This window comes from Rhinoderma darwinii, chromosome 7 (assembly GCF_050947455.1).
Source record: "Rhinoderma darwinii isolate aRhiDar2 chromosome 7, aRhiDar2.hap1, whole genome shotgun sequence".
Classification (NCBI taxonomy): domain Eukaryota; kingdom Metazoa; phylum Chordata; class Amphibia; order Anura; family Rhinodermatidae; genus Rhinoderma; species Rhinoderma darwinii.
The window spans coordinates 132,912,868-132,935,913 of NC_134693.1; the positions used below are offsets into that span (position 1 = coordinate 132,912,868).

Below are 23,046 nucleotides of genomic sequence, written 5' to 3' on the forward strand. Positions count from 1 at the left end.
CCCTCCACACAGTATAATGCCCCTATAGCTGCCCTCCACACAGTATAATGCCCCTATAACTGCCCTCCACACAGTATAATGCCCCTATAGCTGCCCTCCACACAGTATAATGCCCCTATAGCTGCCCTCCACACAGTATAATGCCCCTATAACTGCCCTCCACACAGTATAATGCCCCTATAGCTGCCCTCCACACAGTATAATGCCCCTATAGCTGCCCTCCACACAGTATAATGCCCCTATAGCTGCCCTCCACACAGTATAATGCCCCTATAGCTGCCCTCCACACAGTATAATGCCCCTATAGCTGCCCTCCACACAGTATAATGCCCCTATAGCTGCCCTCCACACATCTTCGTGGATATAAGGAGCAGAATGTAGATCCATGCTAGGGCCGGGGCGATTATGACCTAAATAAAAATCCCAATTAGTTGAACTATTTAGGCAACACCCCTTTTTGCATACCACGCCCCCTATTTGCATGCTACATCTTTAAATTAATATTTATCCCCTGAGCCTGCTGTAAACTATTGTATATAATATACCCCCTGACACTGCCCACACACAGTATAATACCCCTATAGCTCCCCTCCACACAGTATAATGCCCCTATAGCTGTCCTCCACACAGTATAATGCCCCTATAGCTGCCCTCCACACAGTATAATGCCCCTATAGCTGCCCTCCACACAGTATAATGCCCCTATAGCTGCCCCCACGCAGTATAATGCCCCTATAACTGCCCTCCACACAGTATAATGCCCCTATAGCTGCCCTCCACACAGTATAATGCCCCTATAGCTGCCCTCCACACAGTATAATGCCCCTATAGCTGCCCTCCACACAGTATAATGCCCCTATAGCTGCCCTCCACACAGTATAATGCCCCTATAGCTGCCCTCCACACAGTATAATGCCCCTATAGCTGCCCTCCACACAGTATAATGCCCCTATAGCTGCCCTCCACACAGTATAATGCCCCTATAGCTGCCCTCCACACAGTATAATGCCCCTATAGCTGCCCTCCACACAGTATAATGCCCCTATAGCTGCCCTCCACACAGTATAATGCCCCTATAGCTGCCCTCCACACAGTATAATGCCCCTATAGCTGCCCTCCACACAGTATAATGCCCCTATAGATGCCCTCCACACAGTATAATGCCCCTATAGCTGTCCTCCACACAGTATAATGCCCCTATAGCTTCCCTCCACGCAGTATAATGCCCCTATAGCTGCCCTCCACGCAGTATAATGCCCCTATAGCTACTTTCCACGCAGTATAATGCCCCTATAGCTTCCCTCCACGCAGTATAATGCCCCTATAGCTGCCCTCCACACAGTATAATGCCCCTATAGCTGCCCTCCTCACAGTATAATGCCCCTATAGCTGCCCTCCACACAGTATAATGCCCCTATAGCTGCCCTCCACACAGTATAATGCCCCTATAGCTGCCCTCCACACAGTATAATGCCCCTATAGCTGCCCTCCACACAGTATAATGCCCCTATAGCTGCCCTCCACACAGTATAATGCCCCTATAGCTGCCCTCCACACAGTATAATGCCCCTATAGCTGCCCTCCACACAGTATAATGCCCCTATAGCTGCCCTCCACACAGTATAATGCCCCTATAGCTGCCCTCCACACAGTATAATGCCCCTATAGCTGCCCTCCACACAGTATAATGCCCCTATAGCTGCCCTCCACACAGTATAATGCCCCTATAGCTGCCCTCCACACAGCCCAATACTGCCTGATTAACATCCATACTCCCCTAATTCCAACAATGAGTGGAGTAGATCCCTCTGCTCCTCCGTTCTGTGTGGCTTGGTGCAAACAAGCGCGATGACATCATTGTCTCATGCCTGTCTGTGCTGAACCGTGAGCGTACGGCAATACATAGCGAATAGTAGAGCAGGGACCTTACGGCTCCCTACTCTACCATTGGATTAAGCTGTATCTGCATCCTGAGGACGGAGATACAGATGAAACCGGGAAAAAATAATTGAGGAAACCGAAATGCACAAGATGACGTAGTTTAATTGCGCTGAATTTCGGTTTCGGTTTTTCGATTAATTGCCCAGCCCTAATCTATGGACTAACTACAGGAGGAGAACAGCGGCATTACAAGTGATCGACCACAGAGTCCCCCCAATTCCATAGAACGTGATATCAAGGTTATAGAAAATTCTAAGAAATAGTTTGTACAGGTTCAGTATCAGTCCTGTTTTCTTGATCTTTTGTGTTTTTTTTTTCTTCATTTGGGTTTAATAGACCCAAAGATCATGTGGTGGCGGTCTGGGATTGTGCAGGCAACTCGTATACATAAACCCTGGGAAAGCTGTCACAAATGGACTTTATGCAGCTGCCAATGAGCAGAAAATAGTGATTTTGCCAAACCGATCTGGTTCTGTTGAGCCTCAGAATTTTCATCTAAGCCAACCCAGCTGTCAACAGCCCCTACAGGGGTAGTGTAGTATTACATGGCGGCTATGTAATGCAAGGACGGGTCGGGTCCATGAAGAGCGAGTTCTCTGCTCTGGGTAATAGAGGGGAGTCCTGAGATTATTTTTTTAAACCCCTGTATACCCTTAATAGGGCATAGGAACAAAGGCTTTATTACGGTCTCTTCTCCTGACATGTCTGTTTTAGAAATTGCTTGTATTACCCATAAAATAACAATTTGGGAGCATCTTTTCCTTGAACTCTATTGTCGTTCCTCTGTTCATTGTCAGCACTGATTTGACTGTCGAGGGAATGGTAACGCCTAGTTGTCAATTTATTCATACACTTCCAAGAGGAATAACAGAGGAATGGCACAATGTAGAATTTTAAGGAAAGCAGCTTCAGACTGATAATTTTCTGGGTAATACAAGTATTTACTAAAACAGGAGAACTGACCGGTCCTAAAGTTTGTCTGGTCAGGAGAATGCAGGCCTATTATTTTGGCCCGTGGAAAAGTCTGAGTTTGCCCTTTGAAAAAGGAGCAACTCCATATTTCTGTGTATCTGTGGCTGCAGGAGCCAGGGAGTCCGTACACCTCTGCACCTAATGTTTTTGATTGTCGTCTGAAGTCTATAAAAGTTCTTATTACCAACTACTAAGCACCTTTGCAAATAATGCATCTAAAATATAAAATGAAGCAACTTTGCAAAGTCTTTATTAAAAAAAAAGTCCTAGGGTGTTGCAGAAACTTCCATTTCATCAGAATGAGTTTTGCAGAAATTCATGTGCTTGATGCAGAAACCACGGCATTCAGATGTGTGGAACTGATACTCGCGTGTGAGTTTACCTCTACTATTTTGTGCATACAGCTCCAATGCAGATCTGTGTGTTTCTATGGTTACAGACTACAAACAAACACTTTGCCATCTGATCCTGCAGCTTATGTTACTTATGATCAAGCGCCGATCAGCAAGACAACTGGTTGATCGTTGCTGGTTTGCTCCTGTCACACGGAGCTATCAATGGGGACGAGCGGTCGTGACTCCGATCACTTGTCCCTATACATTATTATCATGTCGGCAGCGCGTCTCTCTGTTTACACCGGGAGATGTGCTGCCGACAACGATAATATTTAACTTTTTTTAAACTATACGATCAGCAGATGATCGAGCGTTTGCTCGTCCATCTGCTGATCGCTGCCCTGTTTACACAGGGAAATTATCGGCAATGAGTGTTCTATGAACAATCGTTTGCCCGGTGAAAACCCCCTTAACACACGACTGCAGAATCCGACTACGCACAAGTTTGTAGTCTGTAACCATGGAGACACCGCTGTATACTCAAAACGGTAGGAGAGTTTTAATCCAGAATATTTGCAAAATTGCTTCATTGTTTATTTTAGATGCATCGGAGTAATAAAAACACTGGATTCTAAGGTGGGCATAGCCTGGAGGTCCTAATTTGTTAGTGTATATTAGGGACTCGCTCTTATTCTCTTAGTCTCCGTTTCATTTTACAAAAAGAAGATAAGCGTCTCGATCTTCTGGTGAATACCTTGGAGGTTTGGGATATTTAGGTGCCATCGGCATACAGATTTTTGGGTGAAATTTCTACAGTAGTTTTAAAGGGTAACTAAACCTTTGACAAACTTCTGACATGTCAGAAGTTTTGATTGGTGGAGCTTGAGCACAGAGGCCCCCACTAATCCCTCAAACTAAGGCCCCATGCACACGACCGTGCCCGCAATCACGGCCCGCGATTGCGGGCACGGCCGGCCGCTGACTGACAGCCGCATTTTCGGGCCGTGCTCCCATACAAAGTATGGGAGCACGGCACGCAAAATGCGAAAGAACGGACATGTTCCATAATTCCCGGAACATTTCCACGGCACTGACACCCTTCTGTAGTGCTACGGAAAGGTGTCAGTGTTCAATGAAAGTCAATGGCTCCGTTTTTGCGGTCCGCAAAAACTGAGGTTTTTTGCTGTCGTGTGCATGGGGCCTAAGAGGCAGAAGAGCTCGTGTGAGCGCTCAGCCGCTTCGTGTCTTTTCGCCCTTTTCCGGAAAGCCGATGTATCGGAGTACGGGCGCATGGACTTTCTATTGAGCCCGTACTCCGATACATTTATTTCCCGAAAAAGCCGAACAGACACAAAGCGGCTCCGTGCTCGGACCCCCACCAATCAAAACTTCTGACATGCCACTATAACATGTCAGAAGTTTGTCAAACGTTTAGTTACCCTTTAAATGTTCTTCAGCAGATTTGTAGGCGCAGCTGAGCTGTCGTCACTGAACTGGCTTTTCTTAGTAAGAGCAATGAACCCTGTGGCGGTCATGCTTTTCATGCAGTTCACTTCTATCTACCTATATAAACTTTTATGAAACGTGATATATCATGTGTAACTTTTTTTTGCTTTTGTTAACGCGGCTTATCTTTCAACAGAAAGACTCTACGGATAAAAACTGGATGCTGAAAGAACAATTAAAATCTTGGCAGAGGCTCCGGCATGATCTGGAGAGGGCACGTCTTCTGGTAGAATTAATACGCAAGCGAGAGAAATACAAGAGAGAAACGGTAATGATCTGATGTCTGATACCTCGTGCATGAGACTTTTCTCTGTTTTGTGCTATAAGGCCCGTGTTTTTTTCTTCTCTGTTGCAGATAAAAATCCAGCAGTTGGCTCTTGAGGTCCAACTGACTCCATTTCTTATTCTCTTGAGAAAGACACTAGAGTTGTTAAAGGAGAAAGACACCAGCAATATATTTACTCAACCGGTCCCTCTGTCTGAGGTAACAGAACTGTACGAAGTAAGAATCCAATCTTTCACCACATTTTATATTTCATAACCATTTTGTCTGTATGGTGCGTGACTACCAGTGTGACTTCTGTTTTTTCAGTGATTTTTTTTTTTTTTTTTTTTTTTTATTGGCAAATATTATTTGATTCTGATAAGGGATTAAATAAAATTGTGCTTCAGTGTGATTGGTGCAACTTCCTAAACACATTTTATTAAAGATTATTTTTACTTTTTGAGATACAGCTGCTTTGTATCCTGTATACAGAGCAGCTGTATCTTGCGCTGAGACCAGAATCCGTCGGTCAGCCGGACTGACAGGATCGAGCTGTTATCTATCACAACTAAGTTCATAACTTAGATGTGATCGATTACAGGTGGATCACACGCAGGACCTGCTGTCACTGAACCGGTCAGTCCCGCTGACCTGACGTATTGAGGTCTCCGCACAAGATACAGCTGCTCTGTATACAGAATACAAAGCAGCTGTATCTAAAAAAAAAAAAAACAGTAACATTTTTAATCAAATGTATTTCGGAATCACACTGATGCACCATTTTATATATAAAAAATAAATTAAAAAAATGTCTAAGGTGTACAAAGCCATTAAAGGCTGTTAGTCTTCACTTATCTCTATATGCTTTGATAGGGCATTTGTAGATTTTTCTTCAGCCATGCATTAAAGAGCAAATCCACCCATTAATAAAATGCAGACCGCACCATGAATCTATTCCGTTCATTCACTTGTTTAAGGTTTACCTTTGTGACCTACATTAATATATTAGAAAATTGCTTAAAGTGCATCTGACAGGTCTTCTTTTTAGGGGCTGCATAGAGAGGGGGGAAAGCTGAGTTTAGGGACATATAGTTTTCTATGATATGACGAGGTTTAAATTTTTGCCAGGATTCAGAGCAAGAGCCTGTGAGTCCTGCCTCCCCCCCCACTCTGTTTACAAATTCATTCTTGATAGGCTGTCAATCACTATGTGTGGGTGGGGCAATCAGGACTCACAGGCTTTCTCTATGTGTGGGTTGGGGAAGCGGGAATGACAGACTTTCTCTGTAGGTTGGGGAATTGGGATCCACAGGCTTTCTCTTTGTGTGTGTGTGTGCACCGTTCACATTTAAAGGAAACCTGGTGGGGGAAAAAACGAACATAATTGTGAACAGGACCCAATATCATGGTTCTCTTTGGCTGAAATGTCGGAAGGGGGTGAGGGCTGCTTTCCATAGCAGCTGGCCATAGTCAGTGGGGACCAGAAAACTGGGGGATACGGAGATTGGATGTTTCATCCCAGATAAGGGCACATAATTGGCGGTCGCTTAGACAAGCTGCAGAATTTGCATGTCTGTTCATCCGACCCACATGGGCACAATCATTGCGAAGACGGCATTTGGTGAATCAGAAGTTTGATTATTTGGTTTATTTAAAGCCAGTTACATCACCTCTAATGCCATTATGTGCCCGGATGTTGATTGCATCAAAGTATGATTAGTTTCTTGGTGGAATGGCTGTAGGATGTTTTCCATTAGGGTCGATTGTGGACATTGATGCTGGGCACAGTTGTTGTTCGTGTAAAGCCCTCCATAGATGTAAAGATTTATCGATAATGATCCGAGCAATTTTACGATCTATAATTATTATAATTGGCTATGGCACTATCCACGATTACTTCAGACCAATGGAAGTCTGTTACATCGATCATTTTTTAAAATTAGACGTTTTATATCTATAGCCAGATTAAAGGGGTTATTCCACCATTGCTAGGGTATGCATCACTTACTGATCGATGGTCGTCCGACCACTGGGACCTCCATCTAAAATGAAAGGGCTGTGCTTGACTAGCGCTGTTACCTCTTTGTTGTAGTGATTGTGGGGGTCCTAGAGGTTTGATCCCATGCAATATAACATTATTATAACATTGTGGTGTGGAAAACCCCTTTAAATGGGGTTTTCAGTCTTCTGTCAATAAAGCTTAATCACTGTATTAAAGGGGTTTCCCAGAATCATAAATTATCACAATCCACAGGTAAAAAAATGGTTTTACTTTTTGATACAGCTGCTCTGTTTTCTCTATACAGAGCATCTGTATCTAGTGCTAAATCCTGTTCCCGTCAGGTCCGCAAGGTGTACGTAGCCTTTAAAGGGGTTGTCCCACAAAACACATGTATCCCCTATCCACAGGGATTTTCGGTTCCCCGTTCTCCTTATCGTGGGGGGTCCCAGCGGTCGGACCTCCAGCGATAACACGTGTATCCCCTATCTTGTGGATAGGGGATACATGTGTTTTGTGGGAAAACCCCTTTAAGCTTTATATACATAAAACCCCTTTAAACCTATATATGCATGACATGCTGGGTGTTATGCTTTGGATATTGTACATTGGTATATGAAATCTCATTTTAGTTTTGCCAGTAACACTCGTATGTTCGGCTGTCAGGCTGATGTTATTTTGCACAGTTATAATTGAATTTGTCATTCTTCCCAAAAAATCTGTTTACGGCACGAATTGTCAGTCAGTTGTGTAATATTATACAGCTCGTGGCTGGTGGAAGCTGCTTCTTTTCTTCTAGCCCTTGGCTTTTTCTTTTTTTTTTTCAAAGGTCCCCGATTACCTTGAACACATCAAGAAGCCAATGGATTTTCAGACGATGAAAGCAAACCTAGAAGCACTCCGCTACAAAAACTTTGATCAGTTTGAGGATGACTTTAACCTAATCGTGAACAACTGCATCAAATATAACTCTAAGGACACCATCTTCTACCGGGCGGCCGTGCGGCTGCGGGAGCAGGGGGCGGCCATCATCAGGCAGGCTCGTCGTCAGGCGGAAAAGATTGGCATAGACTTTGAGACTGGAATGCACTTACACCAGGTCGGCATGGGAAATGAGACTGTACGTCATGGCAAAGCGACCGGTAAGTTGTGCTGACATACTAGGATAATATATGATTTTTATAAAGCACACACTAAAAAGCTGCCTAGAACTGAGAGCTCTGATGTTAAAGGCCATGTACACCATTAATAGGCAAAATTCTTCCTATTTATAAAAAAAAAATAATAATAATAATTTATCCGTGTGTTTTGTGCAACTTTGTAAATTATTTGTATTAAATATTTTTACTGTTTTTGATACAGTTGCTCTGTATTCTCTATACAGAACAGCTAGTGCTATTCACTGAATCAGTCCGTCCCGTGGACCTGACGGGTTCAGTGTCAGCAGGTCACGCAGGATCCACCTGTAAACTGTTACATCCAAGTTCGTATCACAGACACACGGGACCCGCTGACACTGAAGTAGTTAGGTCAGCGGGACTGACTACTTCAGTGAATAGTGCTAGATACAGCTGCTCTGTATAGAGAATACAGAGCAGCTGTATCTAAAAAAAGTAAAAATAATTTTTAACAAAGTTACACAAAACATACTGATACACCTTTTTTATTATCAAACTTTATTTTTTGTCTATCAAAGGTTTACATAGCTTTTAAGATTCACGTCTGTATATAGTATAGGAATGTGGTTGTTTATTTCAATAGCTATGGCATAAAAAGGCTTTCTGCGTGGACTTTATGGTATTAGTTGGATGAACAAGAAAGGTATAGGGATGGATCCAGCGCTGAGACCAGGTAAATTGGTTTCAAATCAGAAACTTCTTCCAAGTTTTATTTTACAAAAAAAGTGGTTTTAAAAAATAGACAATCAGTGTTCCTTCAGGATACAATGGCTAGTTGAAGGGAATAGGCGGGTGCCTACGCGTTTCAGACGCGATCTGCGTCCTTAGTCATGGCTTCCTAAGTCTGAAACGCGTAGGCACCCGCCTATTCCCTTCAACTAGCCATTGTATCCTGAAGGAACACTGATTGTCTATTTTTTAAAACCACTTTTTTTGTAAAATAAAACTTGGAAGAAGTTTCCGATTTTAAACCAATTTACCTGGTCTCAGCGCTGGATCCATCCCTATACCTTTCTTGTTCATCCACTAAGTTTGCCGACACGAGGACCCGAGCGCTACAGACAGTGTGACTACCATATTCAGTTGGATGTCATGGGGGCTCAGCGGTTAGACTAGATTGACTAGATATCCCATAAAAGTCTGATCAGTGGGGTTCCCAAGCACATTCGTTCATAGAATGGGGGTGCTGATCCTAGTTCTCATTCTGCACCCACTCTTAATCAATGGGGCATATGGGAATAGCCAAGTGAGCACGCTGCACTTTCCATATCCCCCATTGACTACGATGGAGAGTGAATAGAGAGTAACTGACATCCCTGTTGGGATTGGTGGGGGTCTTTGTGGCTCTTTGATGGGAAAAGCCCTTTAACATAAACAAAGAAGAAAATTACGTAAATAATTTAGATTTATTTTACATCTTCACCAGATGAACGTACACCTCCCTCCAGCAACCGCAAACCTCTCCCTCTTGAAGAGCAGCTTAAAGTCCAGTTAGCACGACTGGATGAGGTCAATGCGGGCAAACAGAGCATAGGAAGAGCACGTCGGGCCAAGATGATCCGAAAGGAGATTACTTCCATCCGCCGTAAGATGTCCCACCAACAAGATTCCAGAAGGGACGGAGCCATGGCGCGACATTTGGCTGGGAGAGGCACCTTGCCTATGCATGGCCCTTCCGAGAAGGATGGACAGACGGACAGTGCTGCAGAAGAGAGCAGCAGTCAGGAGACGGGGAAAGGTACTGACCTGTGTTAGTTGACTGCTTTCTGATTCCAGCAGGGGCCTCTTCTGCAGCTCTGTATAGTTTCCAGATCTGTTTACATTCATGTGTGTGTGATTGTTGTTATACGGCACTTTCCTTTCTGTTTTTTGTTTTGTGTTTTTTTGGCGCATTTCTTTTCCCTACTAAAGATAGGCAACGTGTTGAACTGCAGATCCTAAAGACTTGTGGTTCAACATATATGATTTTTTTCGGGGTCGACCTAATAGCAAAGCCGCCTTTTTTTTATACCTTATATCATGTGCTCCGAATATCGGTTTGCGAGTAAAGTTTAAATGCTTGGTGTCTATTTTGTTAGTGTGCTTTTTTTTATTTTTTTTACGTTTTTCTGGATGTAAAAATGCTGCTATTTATGTTGTATAGGATAGATCATGTGGTTAAATGTGAAATGTCTTTTATAAGAGTGGATCTGTGATCTTCCTGCACTAGAATTAGCCATTTTGTGGGCTATGCCACTACTTACCTTTTACCAAAAACAGCACCTTCTGCATCTGATATCAGATTCCTCATGATATCACTAGGCTGCATGCTGGTCAATATGTGCAGTCCGTGCTGAATGCTTAAAGGGGTTGTCCATGATTAGAAAAACATGGCTGCTTCCAAAAACAGCGCCACGCCTGTCCACAGTGTGTTATTGCAGCTCAGCTCCATTCAGTTCAATGAAGAGAAGTTGCAGTACCAGAAACAGGTGTGGCGCTGTTTGTGAATAAAAGACATGTTTTTCTAATTTGGTACCACCCCTTTAATGGCTCGAAAAAGCACTTTGTGTTGTCACCCTCTTCCTGCTAGGTAACGGCCGAACATATTTAGGCATTATCTAGCAGAAAAAATAGTCATCCGGGATCTGAATACACTAATGAATACTTACAATGGGAAAATTATTTAACTAGAGGTTCACAGAATGGCTCCTTCTGCTGGTTGTAATTGGTTTATCCCGTTTTTGAGGTTTTAAAGGGGTCGTCACGCAATGTGACATTTGTTGCTTTTATGGCCTGTCAATTAGATGTTTTAAAAATGTCCTATTGTGGGACAACATGTTAACACTCCGGGCAAAACTTGTAAACTTTAGTTTTCTCTGAATCCGTGTCATGCTCCGCCCCCTCAGGCTCTGCACTAGGCATAACAGTGTATCGGTTTTTCATGCAATATTCCTTTAATGTGGTCTGTGCTTCGGAGAGCCAATGGTGTGCTGACCACAGTGTAGTCTCAACTTTCTATCATCTGCCCAGTGTTGCAAGCTCGAAAACACTGCAAAGCTGAAATAGAATATGAAAACCCACTGACATCAGGTGGATGAGGCAAGCTGGAGGGTCCGCTAATCCTACAGTCAGCCACATCCCTGTACATCAGATGTGTCCATTACAGGTACTGCTAGATATACGGTAGTCCTTTAACGGGGTTGCCGGTTTCAGCAATTTAATGTTTATTTTTGTATAGTAGGTAAAGGTTTTACAATTTTCCAATATACTTTCTGAGTTGAATTCCTCACGGTTTTCAAGATCTCTGCTTGTTGTTCAGTAGGAACATTCTTTGTTTACTTCCAGTGGATACGATTCTGTCCATGGTCATGTGATGGACACACAAGTGCTGGAACAGTTAGGATATGTTCACACCGCTTACTTTCAGCCGTTTTTCGGGCCGTAAATAGCTAAAAATACGGAGGCTGAACGCCTCAAAACATCTGCCCATTGACTTCAATGGTAAAAATAACGTTTCGTTCCGACAGGGTGTTTTTTTACGCAGCCCTTTGTAAAAACGACGCGCTTTTGGAGTCGTTTTTCATTGTCTCAATAGAAAAACAGCTCCCAAAAACTGCCATAAAAACGCTTGATGCAAAAAAAAAAAAAACGATTGAAAATCGGGGGCTGTTTTCCCTTGAAAACAGCTCCGTATTTTACAGCCATTTTTTGTTTAGTGTGTGAGCATACCCTAAGGGTTTGTTCATGTAGTTTGTTTAGCAGGCAGGTTTTGACTTGCCTGCACCTTCTTTGCTGCGTCTTTCGGCCGCGGCCTTTTAGCACCGCGGACAAAAAAACGCAGCGAAAACTGCTTTCTCTGCCTTCCATTGAGATCAATGGGAGGTCAGAGACGGAAACGCAGGAAGAAAGAGCATGACTGAAAAAAACGCCTCCGCCTCGTATTGAAAGCAATGGGAGGCGATTTCGGACTGTTTTTGCCACTGTTTCCAATGCAACTTCCGCGTCAAAAACAGCCCCAAAAAAAACTCTGTGTGAACTAGCCCTTAGAAGACACTTCACTGATACACATACTGTAACGATCCCTGCACCTGTGTGTCCATCACAAGACCATGGACAGAATCACATCCACTGGAAGTAAACAATGAAGGTTCCTACTAAATAACAGCAAGCAGAGATCTTGAAAACCGTGAGGAATTAATACAGAAAGTATATTGGAAAATTGTTTCGCTTTCAATTATTCCCAAAAAAATAACGGGAATTAGCTGAAAACGGACAACCCCTTTAATTGTAGATCACTTACATTATATAGTAGGAATGGTTTGCAGTACATACTGGGGGTTTTCAAACAATAATGGAGGACTTGCCTGCCTGTTATATAGGTAGATAAGAAAGGTTCTCCTATTGTAGTTCCAGTTTGTTATGCAGTGATCCAAAAACAAAGCTGGTGACAGATCCTGTGAGACATGTAATGGTGGCCATATTGGTTGTCGCCCAACTTTCCTAGAAACCGAACTGAATAGATCTGCACAAAGGAACGCAAACTCTATATTTACTTGTGAGGTCGAGATTGTCGGGGATATGCATTTTTACAGAATCCTTTTTTGCTCGTTCAATAGAATTTTTTTTATTTTTAATGCTCTTCCTTACTTTCATCTAAAAGGGCCGGCAGTACTAGAATATGGCCTTGTTGTCTTCCACTGAAAATATCCTCATGTTGTGACTTTAAGGAACAGTCCAGGTAAGACTGATACATTGTGTTATGCCTAGTGCCTAGCCTGAGGGGGCGGAGCATGACTTCTATCTGGTGTTCTTTGACTTCCTGAGTCATGCTCCGCCCCTTCAGGCCCAGCATTAGGCATAACACAGACTATCCATTTTACCTGGTCTGTTCCTTTTAAGCTGTAAGAGTTTACAAACTATTCAGATGCCTATGACTTGGGGAAAATACCAGTTTTTCCTGTTGTAGGAGGTGATGATCTAAAACTAACAATACATTACTGTGAAGGAGATGTACACTGAAGGCTTTTCTACTTTTTTTTTAAGATCTATTAGAAATATATTTGACATATCGTTCTCTTTCGTTATAGGCACCTTATACCTTTTTAAAAGGGTTGCTGTCAAATTTGTTTCAATAAATAGATTGTTGAATGAGAGAGGTTATGGGGTCAGTTTGCAGCAAGTAACTTTTACGACCGGGTGCGGACCCTGGAGCCAAACCAATCCCGTCTGAGATTCACAATCCATTAAGATAGACGGGAGGTCTGGAAACCTTGCATGTGCGTCCACCGAGAGAGGGTACATAATCCCGTCATCCGGGCAGTATTGACCGGGTCATAAAACTTATTTGTGCGAGTGACCTCAATGTTTCCCAGTGTATTGATAGCGACCCTTTAAGGACCCATTTATTGTCCTAGAGACGAGGACGTTCAGAAGTGTGCACATTTTTTTTTTTTTCCTTGTATTAATAAAGTTTTGTTGTGGTCAGTTCTGATGATACTACTGATGTAAAAGATGCCACCCACAACTGGAATATCAGACGTTCCTGTTTTCCAGAATGCAGGTCTGGGGTCTCTCATTGTGCTGTTCCCCTGGCCACTTGAACAAGGTGTCAGTGCCAGGGCGCAGTGGCGAGGGGGGAACATAAAATAGAGGCAGAGCGAATAGAAGATAAACATTTTCATTTTTTTTGCTTTGCATGGGGCACCCTCTCCTATATGTGAGCCCTTGATGGGCAGCAAACGTTTAATGGGTGACTAAACGTTTAACAAACTTCTGACATGTCAAGTTTTGATTCGTGGGGGTCCGAACACTGAGACCCCCACCAATCACTAAAACGAAGCAGCAGAAGCGCTCGTGTGAGTTCTCAGCGTCTTCGTTTCTGATAGTAATTTATCGGAAAGCCGATGTAGCGCTGTACAGGCTTATAGATTTTCTACTGATCCCGTACTACGATACATTGATTTGCGGAAAAAGCCAAACAGAAACCAAGCGGCTGAGCGCTCACACGTGCGCTTCTGCCGCTTCATTTTAGCGATTCGTGGGGGTCTCGGTGCTCGGACCCCCACCAATCAAAACTTCTGACGTCACTATGACATGTAAATAAAGCTGTGCAAATTTTAAGTATACCTTGTGTTTCAATTCCTGCCCATTTTAAATATCTCTGATTGCTGCCAGTGAATAGGAGGATTTAATCAAGAGATGGGAAATTGTCCTGAACTTATACATTGTAGCAAAGTATCAGGACAGAAGAAAGATTTGGGTAGCATTGTCTATACTGGATACATTCTCAGCTGTGAGAAGTTTAGTTCAGGGCTGCAGAGGTCTTGAAAATGGCAAGGAATTGAAACGCAAAGTATGTTAGAAAGATGCAGCACTTTTTATTATGAGATGATACAGCCGGAAGACTCCTTTAATTAAAACAAGGAAAACTTTTCAGCGCTTATTGTAAATTTGTCTTTCGTGAAGGAGTCTGATGAATGGCAAGAGACTTTCCTGTGCAGTAGAAGTTAGAGTTTTTCCAAAGACATTTCTATGATTGTTCTTGCACTGAAAATTGTTCACGGTTTGTCCATTAAGTTTTTGTTCTGCGTTGATGTCATTCTCGAAGAGTAAATTCATTTAGGGCAGGGTGACGGTTCAACAAAATACTAAAATAATGCAAAAGTGACGTATTCTATATGTCTGCGGTCATCATGTGTGGATATATATTGTAAGAGAGCATACGAGTAGCATGGATTGTATTTGCCCCAGTGGCTCAGGTCAAATGTTTTACTAGTAGAACCAGAAGGGGGTATCTGGGATTTTACATTGATGGCCACTCCACTCTCACATTCATCCTGAAGATAGACCTCAATGGAAAATCACAGGGAACCTATTTAAAGGGGACATGTCTGTTTTTAGTAAATATTGGCTTTCCATCCCAAAAACAAACAAACCAGCTTTTCTTATAACTCTGCATTGTGTCGTTCCTCTGTTATTCCTCCTGGAAATGTATAAACAAATTGACAACTTGGAGCTACCATTCTCCCTGTCAGTGGGACGTGTGCCCCTACACATGGACACTTTCCAGTCAGTGGTGACAGTCCGGCTGTAGGGATATATTAGGGGAATTGTAACGCCCGGTGGTCAATGTAGTCATACATTTCCAGGAGGAGTAACAGAGGAGTGGCACAACCCAGGGTATTTACTAAATCAGACAGGGCAGGAGAGCGGATTGGTCCTTTGTAAGGAGACCAGATGCAAAAAGCTCATTTTCTTCAGACTATTTCATTCGAATCCGTGTTTCTCAAGGTTTTCACCACATATTGAACATGTAATAAATGGTTTTGTAACTTTGTCCAGTTTGCAGCTCTTTTCGCGCACAGTTTTTTATCATTGTTATGAGCACTGTACTTGTGGAACATTTCTTTTTGGTAATGTTTTTCCATTTTTTTTATCAATAAAACGTGTTTATTTAAAACTTTCCGATTTTGCCGTTTTTTGTTTTTAGTGTGTAGGAAGAGTTGCGTTCTTCATCCAGGGTCCGGGGAGTTACATGGGGGGGGGAACACAGGGAAAAAAACCTCCAGCATTTTTTTTTATTTATTTTTTATTTTTTTGTTGTTAAGCTGTTTATATTATATTGTCTGGAGAAATAAATACTTTTCCTTCCTTCTCTTCCTCTTTGTCCTGTCCTTTTTCCATTCATCTGCATCTCTGACCGTCGCTCTCTCCTGTTCTGTGCCTAAACACCCTGCGCTATCTCTGCCTGTCTCTCTTTCCTCTCAGGACTTGGCCCAAAAACTTCTTCCACCCCTGCCCATGAAGTTGGTAGAAGGACATCTGTCCTTTTCTCCAAGAAGAATCCCAAAACTGCGGGACCTCCAAAGAGACCAGGGAGGCCGCCTAAGAACAGGGATACCCAATTGGCATCAGGGAAAATCAGCAGTCCAATCGGACCCCCTCAGCTCTCTATAATGGGGGGGTCCCAGAGGCAGCGGAAAAGAGGCAGGAGTCCCCGTCCTACGTCTAGCTCAGACAGCGAAAGTGACAGCGACAAGTCGGCAGAAGATGCATCTATAGGTGAGTAGTGATTGGTGGGGGTTGTTGCTATAGCTCCTTCGAAACGGAGGGTTTTCTGGACTTTTGTGTCTGCGTGCAAAAGAAACTCTCCCCTATACACACAGAAGCAAACGTCCAGCACTTTACAGCCATTTTTACCTGTACCTAGTGCTCAAAAAAAAATTATAATCTAGAGTAAACCCTGGCGACAATGAGTGTCAAAGGAATGATGTCATCAGTGGGGGTCTATGCCCTGGAACCACCGCCTATCTATACGTCCAGTAACATTTCCTTCATTTTGCCAGGCTGCTCGGGGCACGATTCGTGTTTGTATTCTTTAATATGAAGTGTTTGTGAAATATGCTTTCAATTCATATATTATTATTTTTTTCATTTTTTTTTTTTTTTTGTTTGTTTAAGATTTGCCCACGAATGGCTTCAGCTCCAGCAACCAGCAGGTGAAGAAAAGTTTTTTAATCTACCGCACTGACTGCAATCTTCCCCGCAGCAGCTCAGATTCTGAATCCAGCACGACCAGCAGCAGCAGCGCCGCCTCTGACAGAACCAGGTAATAGATTTTGGAGCTGTTTAGAAGGAGGAAAAATCATGAATTTGGTTCGCGCTTGCACTTTAATCCACCAGATCTGATGTACTTTGTGTCTTTTATGCCGTACACTTCCCATTGCAGTGAATGACTAAAATGCTGGAATGGAATCGCAGCATCGTGCACTTGTCAAACTCGTATGAGATCTGCCTGTGACTTGAGGAAAAAGTGGTTTTCCAGGAGTGTAATTTTTAGGCCAGTAATATCAGATCGGTGGGGGTCCCAGCACCCATATTCAGTCGGCTGAATGAACGGTCTGTGATGTGCTGCATCCCGTACATTTGCTAGTGGCTGTGCCTGGTACTGCATCTTTTCATGTTCACTACCATATGTATAGTGCTGTACATGGTAAACAAGAAAATGGGCCGCTCTGCGTCCCATTCAGTCAGCTGCTCACCGGGAGTCGTAACCCCCACACATCTGATGTGGGTTATCCATCAACATTATAGTCCCTTAAAAGCCCTTTTACAGTACATTTCTGCAATCAATTTTATTTATTGCTTCAGTGCTGTATGGAATATGTTTGTTACCGTTTTGTGTATACAACTCACATGCTGATTAGTGTCTCCATGGTTATAGACAACTAACAAACCCTGTGTGTAGTCTGATCTGTTACCCCACTTCCTTTGCTCCCTCTTCTTTTAGACCGTAAAGGGGCAGATGGAAGGGAATACCTGACTGCAGGATCAGACTACACACCGGGATTGTCTGTAGTCTGTAACCATGGAGACACATAGGAGCTGCACACTTGCTTCTTTATTTCTTTTAGGTGCATTTGGAGCATTAAAAAAATGGTTGCAAAGGTGGAAATAGCCTCACTTGCTTGATGAGAATTTCTCCTTCAGCTCTTGTCAGGTTGCTCAAAATTCTATTCATTTGTTCTTGGTAACATTGTTTTGGCTGACAACCAATATGGTCTACATTGGGGTATATTGACCAGCAGAAGATTTGTTTCTGAAATTTCTGCGATTGTCCCATTTATCTGAAGGGATATTGCAGAAATCATGCACATGCAGTAGAAATACCCCCATTCAGATCTATGGAACAGATTTTTAGTAGCAGACAAATCTGCCTTGCGTGAATATTCCCATTAAAGCTACCACAGGGGTCATCACTCCCAAATAGCAATTCACCTGATTACTGAGCAATAACCTGTCGGCTGAACGCTCGTTTGACCGTCAGCTATTCCTCCCGGCCTCCCCATACACATGCGCGCTCGGTTTGGCCAATAAGCAGCTGCCAGCCACCTTCGGTGGAGGCTTATCTCCCCTGAGAAAGGATCGGGCATGTTGAAACTCAACGTGCAATCCCCCCACCACCACCACTTCTGCCAAATGAACATCGGCAGAGCATGTAAACCAGTCCCACTAAAATAGACCGGTTTGGCCTAATGTGTATGGCCACCTTAAGTTCATTCTGGGTAAGCTTGGTGGCAACCACGGTGTGTGGTAATGGTGGTTGTATCCGAGGTCAGTCGGCTTCCCTAGAAACTGATGTAGTAATAGTCAATTCAATAGCATTTTTACCGTCTTAACCACAGAGGATGACACAAGAACTTATATATGTAGGTGACGAGGTTTTAGAAGGCTGGGTAAAATTCACAAGTTTGCTCGCTTTTGTACTACACAGATCATTTATTAGTATTATTATTATACATTGTTCCCATCTTTCCTTGCAGCACAACTCCCTCTAAGCAAGGACGGGGAAAGCCTTCGTTCTCTAGAGAGAATTACCACGACTATAGCAGCGAGGACACATCCGGCACTGAAAATGAATCCTATTCCTTAGGAAGCCGAGTAGGACATGGCTGTAAGTGACTTATTGAAAACGGTACATATCAGGATATCAGTGAGGTTAAAAAGAAAGTTACCCATTGTATTGTTATATATTTTATATATATATATATATATATATATATATATATATATATATATATATATATACACACATACACAAAATATATCTCGTTCCTGCTCTTTGTATTTAAATACCAAATTTTCTGCTCCGTATAAGCGCTTGGCCCACCCAGTCTATTCTCTTTCACGAAAGTCTTTAGTTATAAATTGCCTAAATAAAATGGTAGAGAAGTGTGAGAAAATAAGGGGGAAATCCACAAATCACAAATTAGGGTTTACCAAAAGTGTATTACTCAAAGATTGCAATAAGCTGGTGCCTGAGATTGGCTTGTTGGGGTCTGACTTTAGACAGTGTATATGGCGCTGTTTATGTTTTGTTTTTGGTTTTGGTTTTTTATTTTTTATGAAAAGTGGATTTTTCCTTTAAAGAGGCTCTGTCACCAGATTGTCAAATCCCTGTCTCCTATTGTATGTGATCGGCGCTGCAATGTAGATAACAGTAACGTGTTTTGTTTTTTTAAAAATTTTGGGCCAAGTTATGAGCAATTTTATATTTATGCAAATGAGCCTTTCTAATGGACAACTGGGCGTGTTTTCTTGTTTTACTAGCTGGGCGTTGTGAATAGAAGTGGATGATGCTGACGAATGATGCTGACAAACACTTCTATTCACAACGCCCAGCTAGTAAAACGAGTAAACACGCCCAGATGTTACAAACACAAAACACGCCCAGTTGGAAATAAGAGAGAACACGCCCAGTTGTTCATTAGAAAGGCTCATTTGCATAAATATAAAATTGCTCAACTTGGCCAAAAATGATAGTTTTTTAAAAAAAAAAAACACGTTACTGTTCTCTACATTGCAGCGCCGATCACATGCAATAGGAGATAGGGATTTGATAATCTGGTGACAGAGCCTCTTTAAAGGGAATGTGTTGCCAGAAAAACATGTTTGTTTTTTTTTTAATTAAACATTTAGTGTGTAGGTGATTAAACATTGTTCACATTTTTTTTATTTTTTTCACGAGTCAGGAAATATTATAAATTAGATTCTAATTTATAATATTTCCCATTGCTGGTCACTAGATGGAGCTATTCCCAAAATTGCAGCATTGCATGTGGTAAAGCAACCACATTGCTTTATGCTGCAAAATTGGGTAAAAAGCCCTCGCTCTAGTGAGCTCTCAGCATCCCCCCCTCCTTTATCCTGACTAGTGCCGGGATAAACGAGGGGTTTGAACGGTCTAACCTCCTACACTGTGTGTCGCCATTTTTTGAGCTAACACACAGTGTAGAAGGTTAACATACAATAGTAAACGTACACAAACACGAACATACATTGAAATCTCTTACCTGCTCCTGCCGCCGCGGCTCCCTCCGGCCCGTCCGCTCCGTCTGCTGCCGCTGGTCCAAGTGCACAAGTCCGGAAGCCGCGACCGGAAGTAGTAATCTTACTGTCCGGCCGCGACTTCCGGTCCACAGGAAAATGGCGCCGGACGGCGCCAATTTCAAATTGGACTGTGTGGGAGCGGCGCATGCGCAGTTCCCACACAGACGGCGTACACAGAAGTGGATGGGACGGGAGCCGTTCGCAGTCCCTATGGGACTGTGGCTGCCGTATTCCATGTCTGTATGTGTCGTTAATCGACACATACAGAAATGGAACAAAAAATGGCAGCCCCCAGAGGGAAGAAAAAGTGTAAAAATAAGAAAAAGTAAAACACAAACACACAAATAAATATAAACGTTTTTAATAAAGCACTAACATCTTTAACATATGAAAAATAAATTTGTGATGACACTGTTCCTTTAAGGTTACACTGTAAGCGGTTTAGTGGGCTGCAATGTTAGGAACCGGTAAAGTCAGTGATCGCCCATTTTCATTAGGTTTGGAATACATTTTTAAGTCTTAATTCACTTGTCCTCCTTTGAACATCATTTTGCAGTTTATCTATAGATATAATCTACGTTAAAAGTTGAGTGACCTTGTAAATATATTGTATTACTCATCTTGTACTGATCCTGCGTTAGTCTGTTTTTTACTCCAGAGCTGCACTCCCTATTCTGCTGATGGAGTCACTGTGTACATACATTACATTATCCTGTAGTGATCCTGAGTCATTTCAATACAGGCTGTAACTCAGGATCAGTACAGGATAAGTAATGTAATGTATGTACACAGTGACTCCACCAGCAGAATAGTGAGTGCAGCTCTGGAGTATAATACAGGATAAGTAATGTAATGTATGTACACAGTGACTCCACCAGCAGAATAGTGAGTGCAGCTCTGGAGTATAATACTGGATATAACTCCGGATCCGTACAGTATAAGTAATGTATGTACACAGTGACTCCACCAGCAGAATAGTTAGTGCAGCTCTGGAGTAAAAAATACAGGATGGGATCAGTACAGTATAAGTAATGTATGTACACAGTGACTCCACCCACAGAATAGTGAGTGCAGCTCTGGAGTATAATACAGGATGTAACTCAGGATCAGTACAGTATAAGTAATGTATGTACATAGTGACTCCACCAGCAGAATAGTGAGTGCAGCTCTGGAGTATAATACAGGATTAGTAATTCAGTTACAAAATTTCCCAACATTTTAAACTAATTTTATATATAATCTGTAAAATGATGAACCAAGGTGGACGTGTACTTCGATCTTCAACTGGCCCTAGAGTGAAATAGATAATAAAGTTCTGTTTTATTTTTTCCTCTAACGCTTTTTACCCCTTTGCGCTTGTTTAACTTTTCAGTTCTTCTAGTTTACATTTAAAAGTTGTCACACACCAATAAGATGGAAGCAAGCATTACTCGGAACCACTATTTACAAGAATTGGCGCCTCAATAGGACATATTGCCCCATTATTGGCATTGAACTGAACCGCTACTTTCTTGTGAATATTGGCCACGCCCATAAAAATGGCTGCCACCGATCTTTAACATACTGTATGACATGTGAGAACCCAAAACAAGCCTGTGACTGGTCATCTTTTCTGTTGTTTGATAGTGGTACGCAAAGGAATGGAGGGACGAGGGGCGGGGTGGCTGTCCGAAGACGAAGACTCCACTCTAGAAGCCTTAGACTTGGTGTGGGCCAAGTGTCGGGGATACCCCTCCTATCCAGCTCTGGTAGACATCAGTTCCTCCCCTGTTATTTTTACATGTTGTCGTAGCTGTTATGGAAATAATTGTAGTCCGCACATGATCACAATGGGTCCAACTAAAACTTAGTGGAAAGAATCTTTTGTGTGTCTGATTAAGTAGATGTCGGTGATGTCGGCAAAAAAAAACAAAAAAACGCTTCATTGCCATTTCCCTTTTTTGTTCAGATTATCGACCCAAAGATGTCGAGAGACGGAGTGTTTCACCACGGCGTCCCAATTCCTGTGCCACCCGTAGATGTAATCAAGCTGGGAGAGCAGATGACTCAAGAAGCACAAGAACATCTCTACCTCGTTCTGTTTTTTGACAATAAACGTACATGGTAAGTAACGGAGACTATAAGACACCGATCACACCAAATGTTCAATCTAACATGCTCTGTACATACATTGTATACACAGTTACTTAAAGGTTATGTTCACCTTTTAACACAACACAAAGTGACTCCACTTTTAATATAGATCTACAAAAACCGCACTATTAGCCATAAAGGCACAAAAAAATATTGTGCCTTTTGGCTTATAGCAGCTAGCAAAGAATACAGAGAACTTCTAGTTATGAGTAGGGCTGGGCAATTAATCAAGGGGTAAAACTAAATTCAGCGCAGATAACCGACGTCCTCTTGCGCATTTCGGTTTGGTTATTTCTCAGTTTCAACTGTATCTGTGTCCTCCGGATGCAGATACAGTTGAATTCAATAGTGGACCAGGGAGCCCTCAGCTCCCTGCTTCACCGTTCACTATGTAACGCTGGCCGTGAGCAGCTCGGCACAGTCAGGCGCGATGCAGTAACTTCATCGCGCCTGTCTGCGCCGAGACACGCAGACCACAGCACGGAGGAGTAGAGGGATATCCTCCCAATTGTTGAGGGAATGGAAACAGGTGAGTATTTTTAATTCGGTACTATTGGGGTATTATATTGTGTAGGGGCTCTATACTGTGTGGAGGGAGATATGGGAGCATTATACTATGGGGGCTTATGCTGTGGGGTCGGTGTCAGGGGGTATATCTTAATTACTGTGGTATACAGCACCCAGGTGATATAAATTAAAGGGGTTTTCCAGTCCCTAAAAATTGATGGGCCATCAATATCTGATCGGTCAGGGTCCTACTGCCGGGACCCCCGCCGATCAGCTGTTCTAAAGAGGCCGCAGTTCTCGTACCCCCTTCATTCCAGTCACAGTGAATCGCTGACACAGCAG

The 23,046-nt window shown here is 42.7% G+C and overlaps 1 protein-coding gene across 4 annotated transcripts in view; it reads left to right on the top strand.

The window, feature by feature from the left end:
- BRPF1 (bromodomain and PHD finger containing 1) overlaps window positions 1-23,046 on the top strand; it is a 39,130-nt gene that overhangs the window by 12,534 nt on the left and 3,550 nt on the right. For 3 of the 4 annotated variants that reach the window (XM_075834081.1, XM_075834082.1, XM_075834084.1), the window contains 9 exons: window positions 4,891-5,022; window positions 5,110-5,256; window positions 7,848-8,160; window positions 9,623-9,934; window positions 15,943-16,236; window positions 16,636-16,783; window positions 18,498-18,628; window positions 21,691-21,812; window positions 22,013-22,167. In XM_075834081.1, the coding sequence (XP_075690196.1) occupies window positions 4,891-5,022; window positions 5,110-5,256; window positions 7,848-8,160; window positions 9,623-9,934; window positions 15,943-16,236; window positions 16,636-16,783; window positions 18,498-18,628; window positions 21,691-21,812; window positions 22,013-22,167 (1,754 nt within the window). The remainder of the gene's footprint in view (window positions 1-4,890; window positions 5,023-5,109; window positions 5,257-7,847; window positions 8,161-9,622; window positions 9,935-15,942; window positions 16,237-16,635; window positions 16,784-18,497; window positions 18,629-21,690; window positions 21,813-22,012; window positions 22,168-23,046) is intronic. The other variant, XM_075834083.1, reaches the window with a different exon arrangement.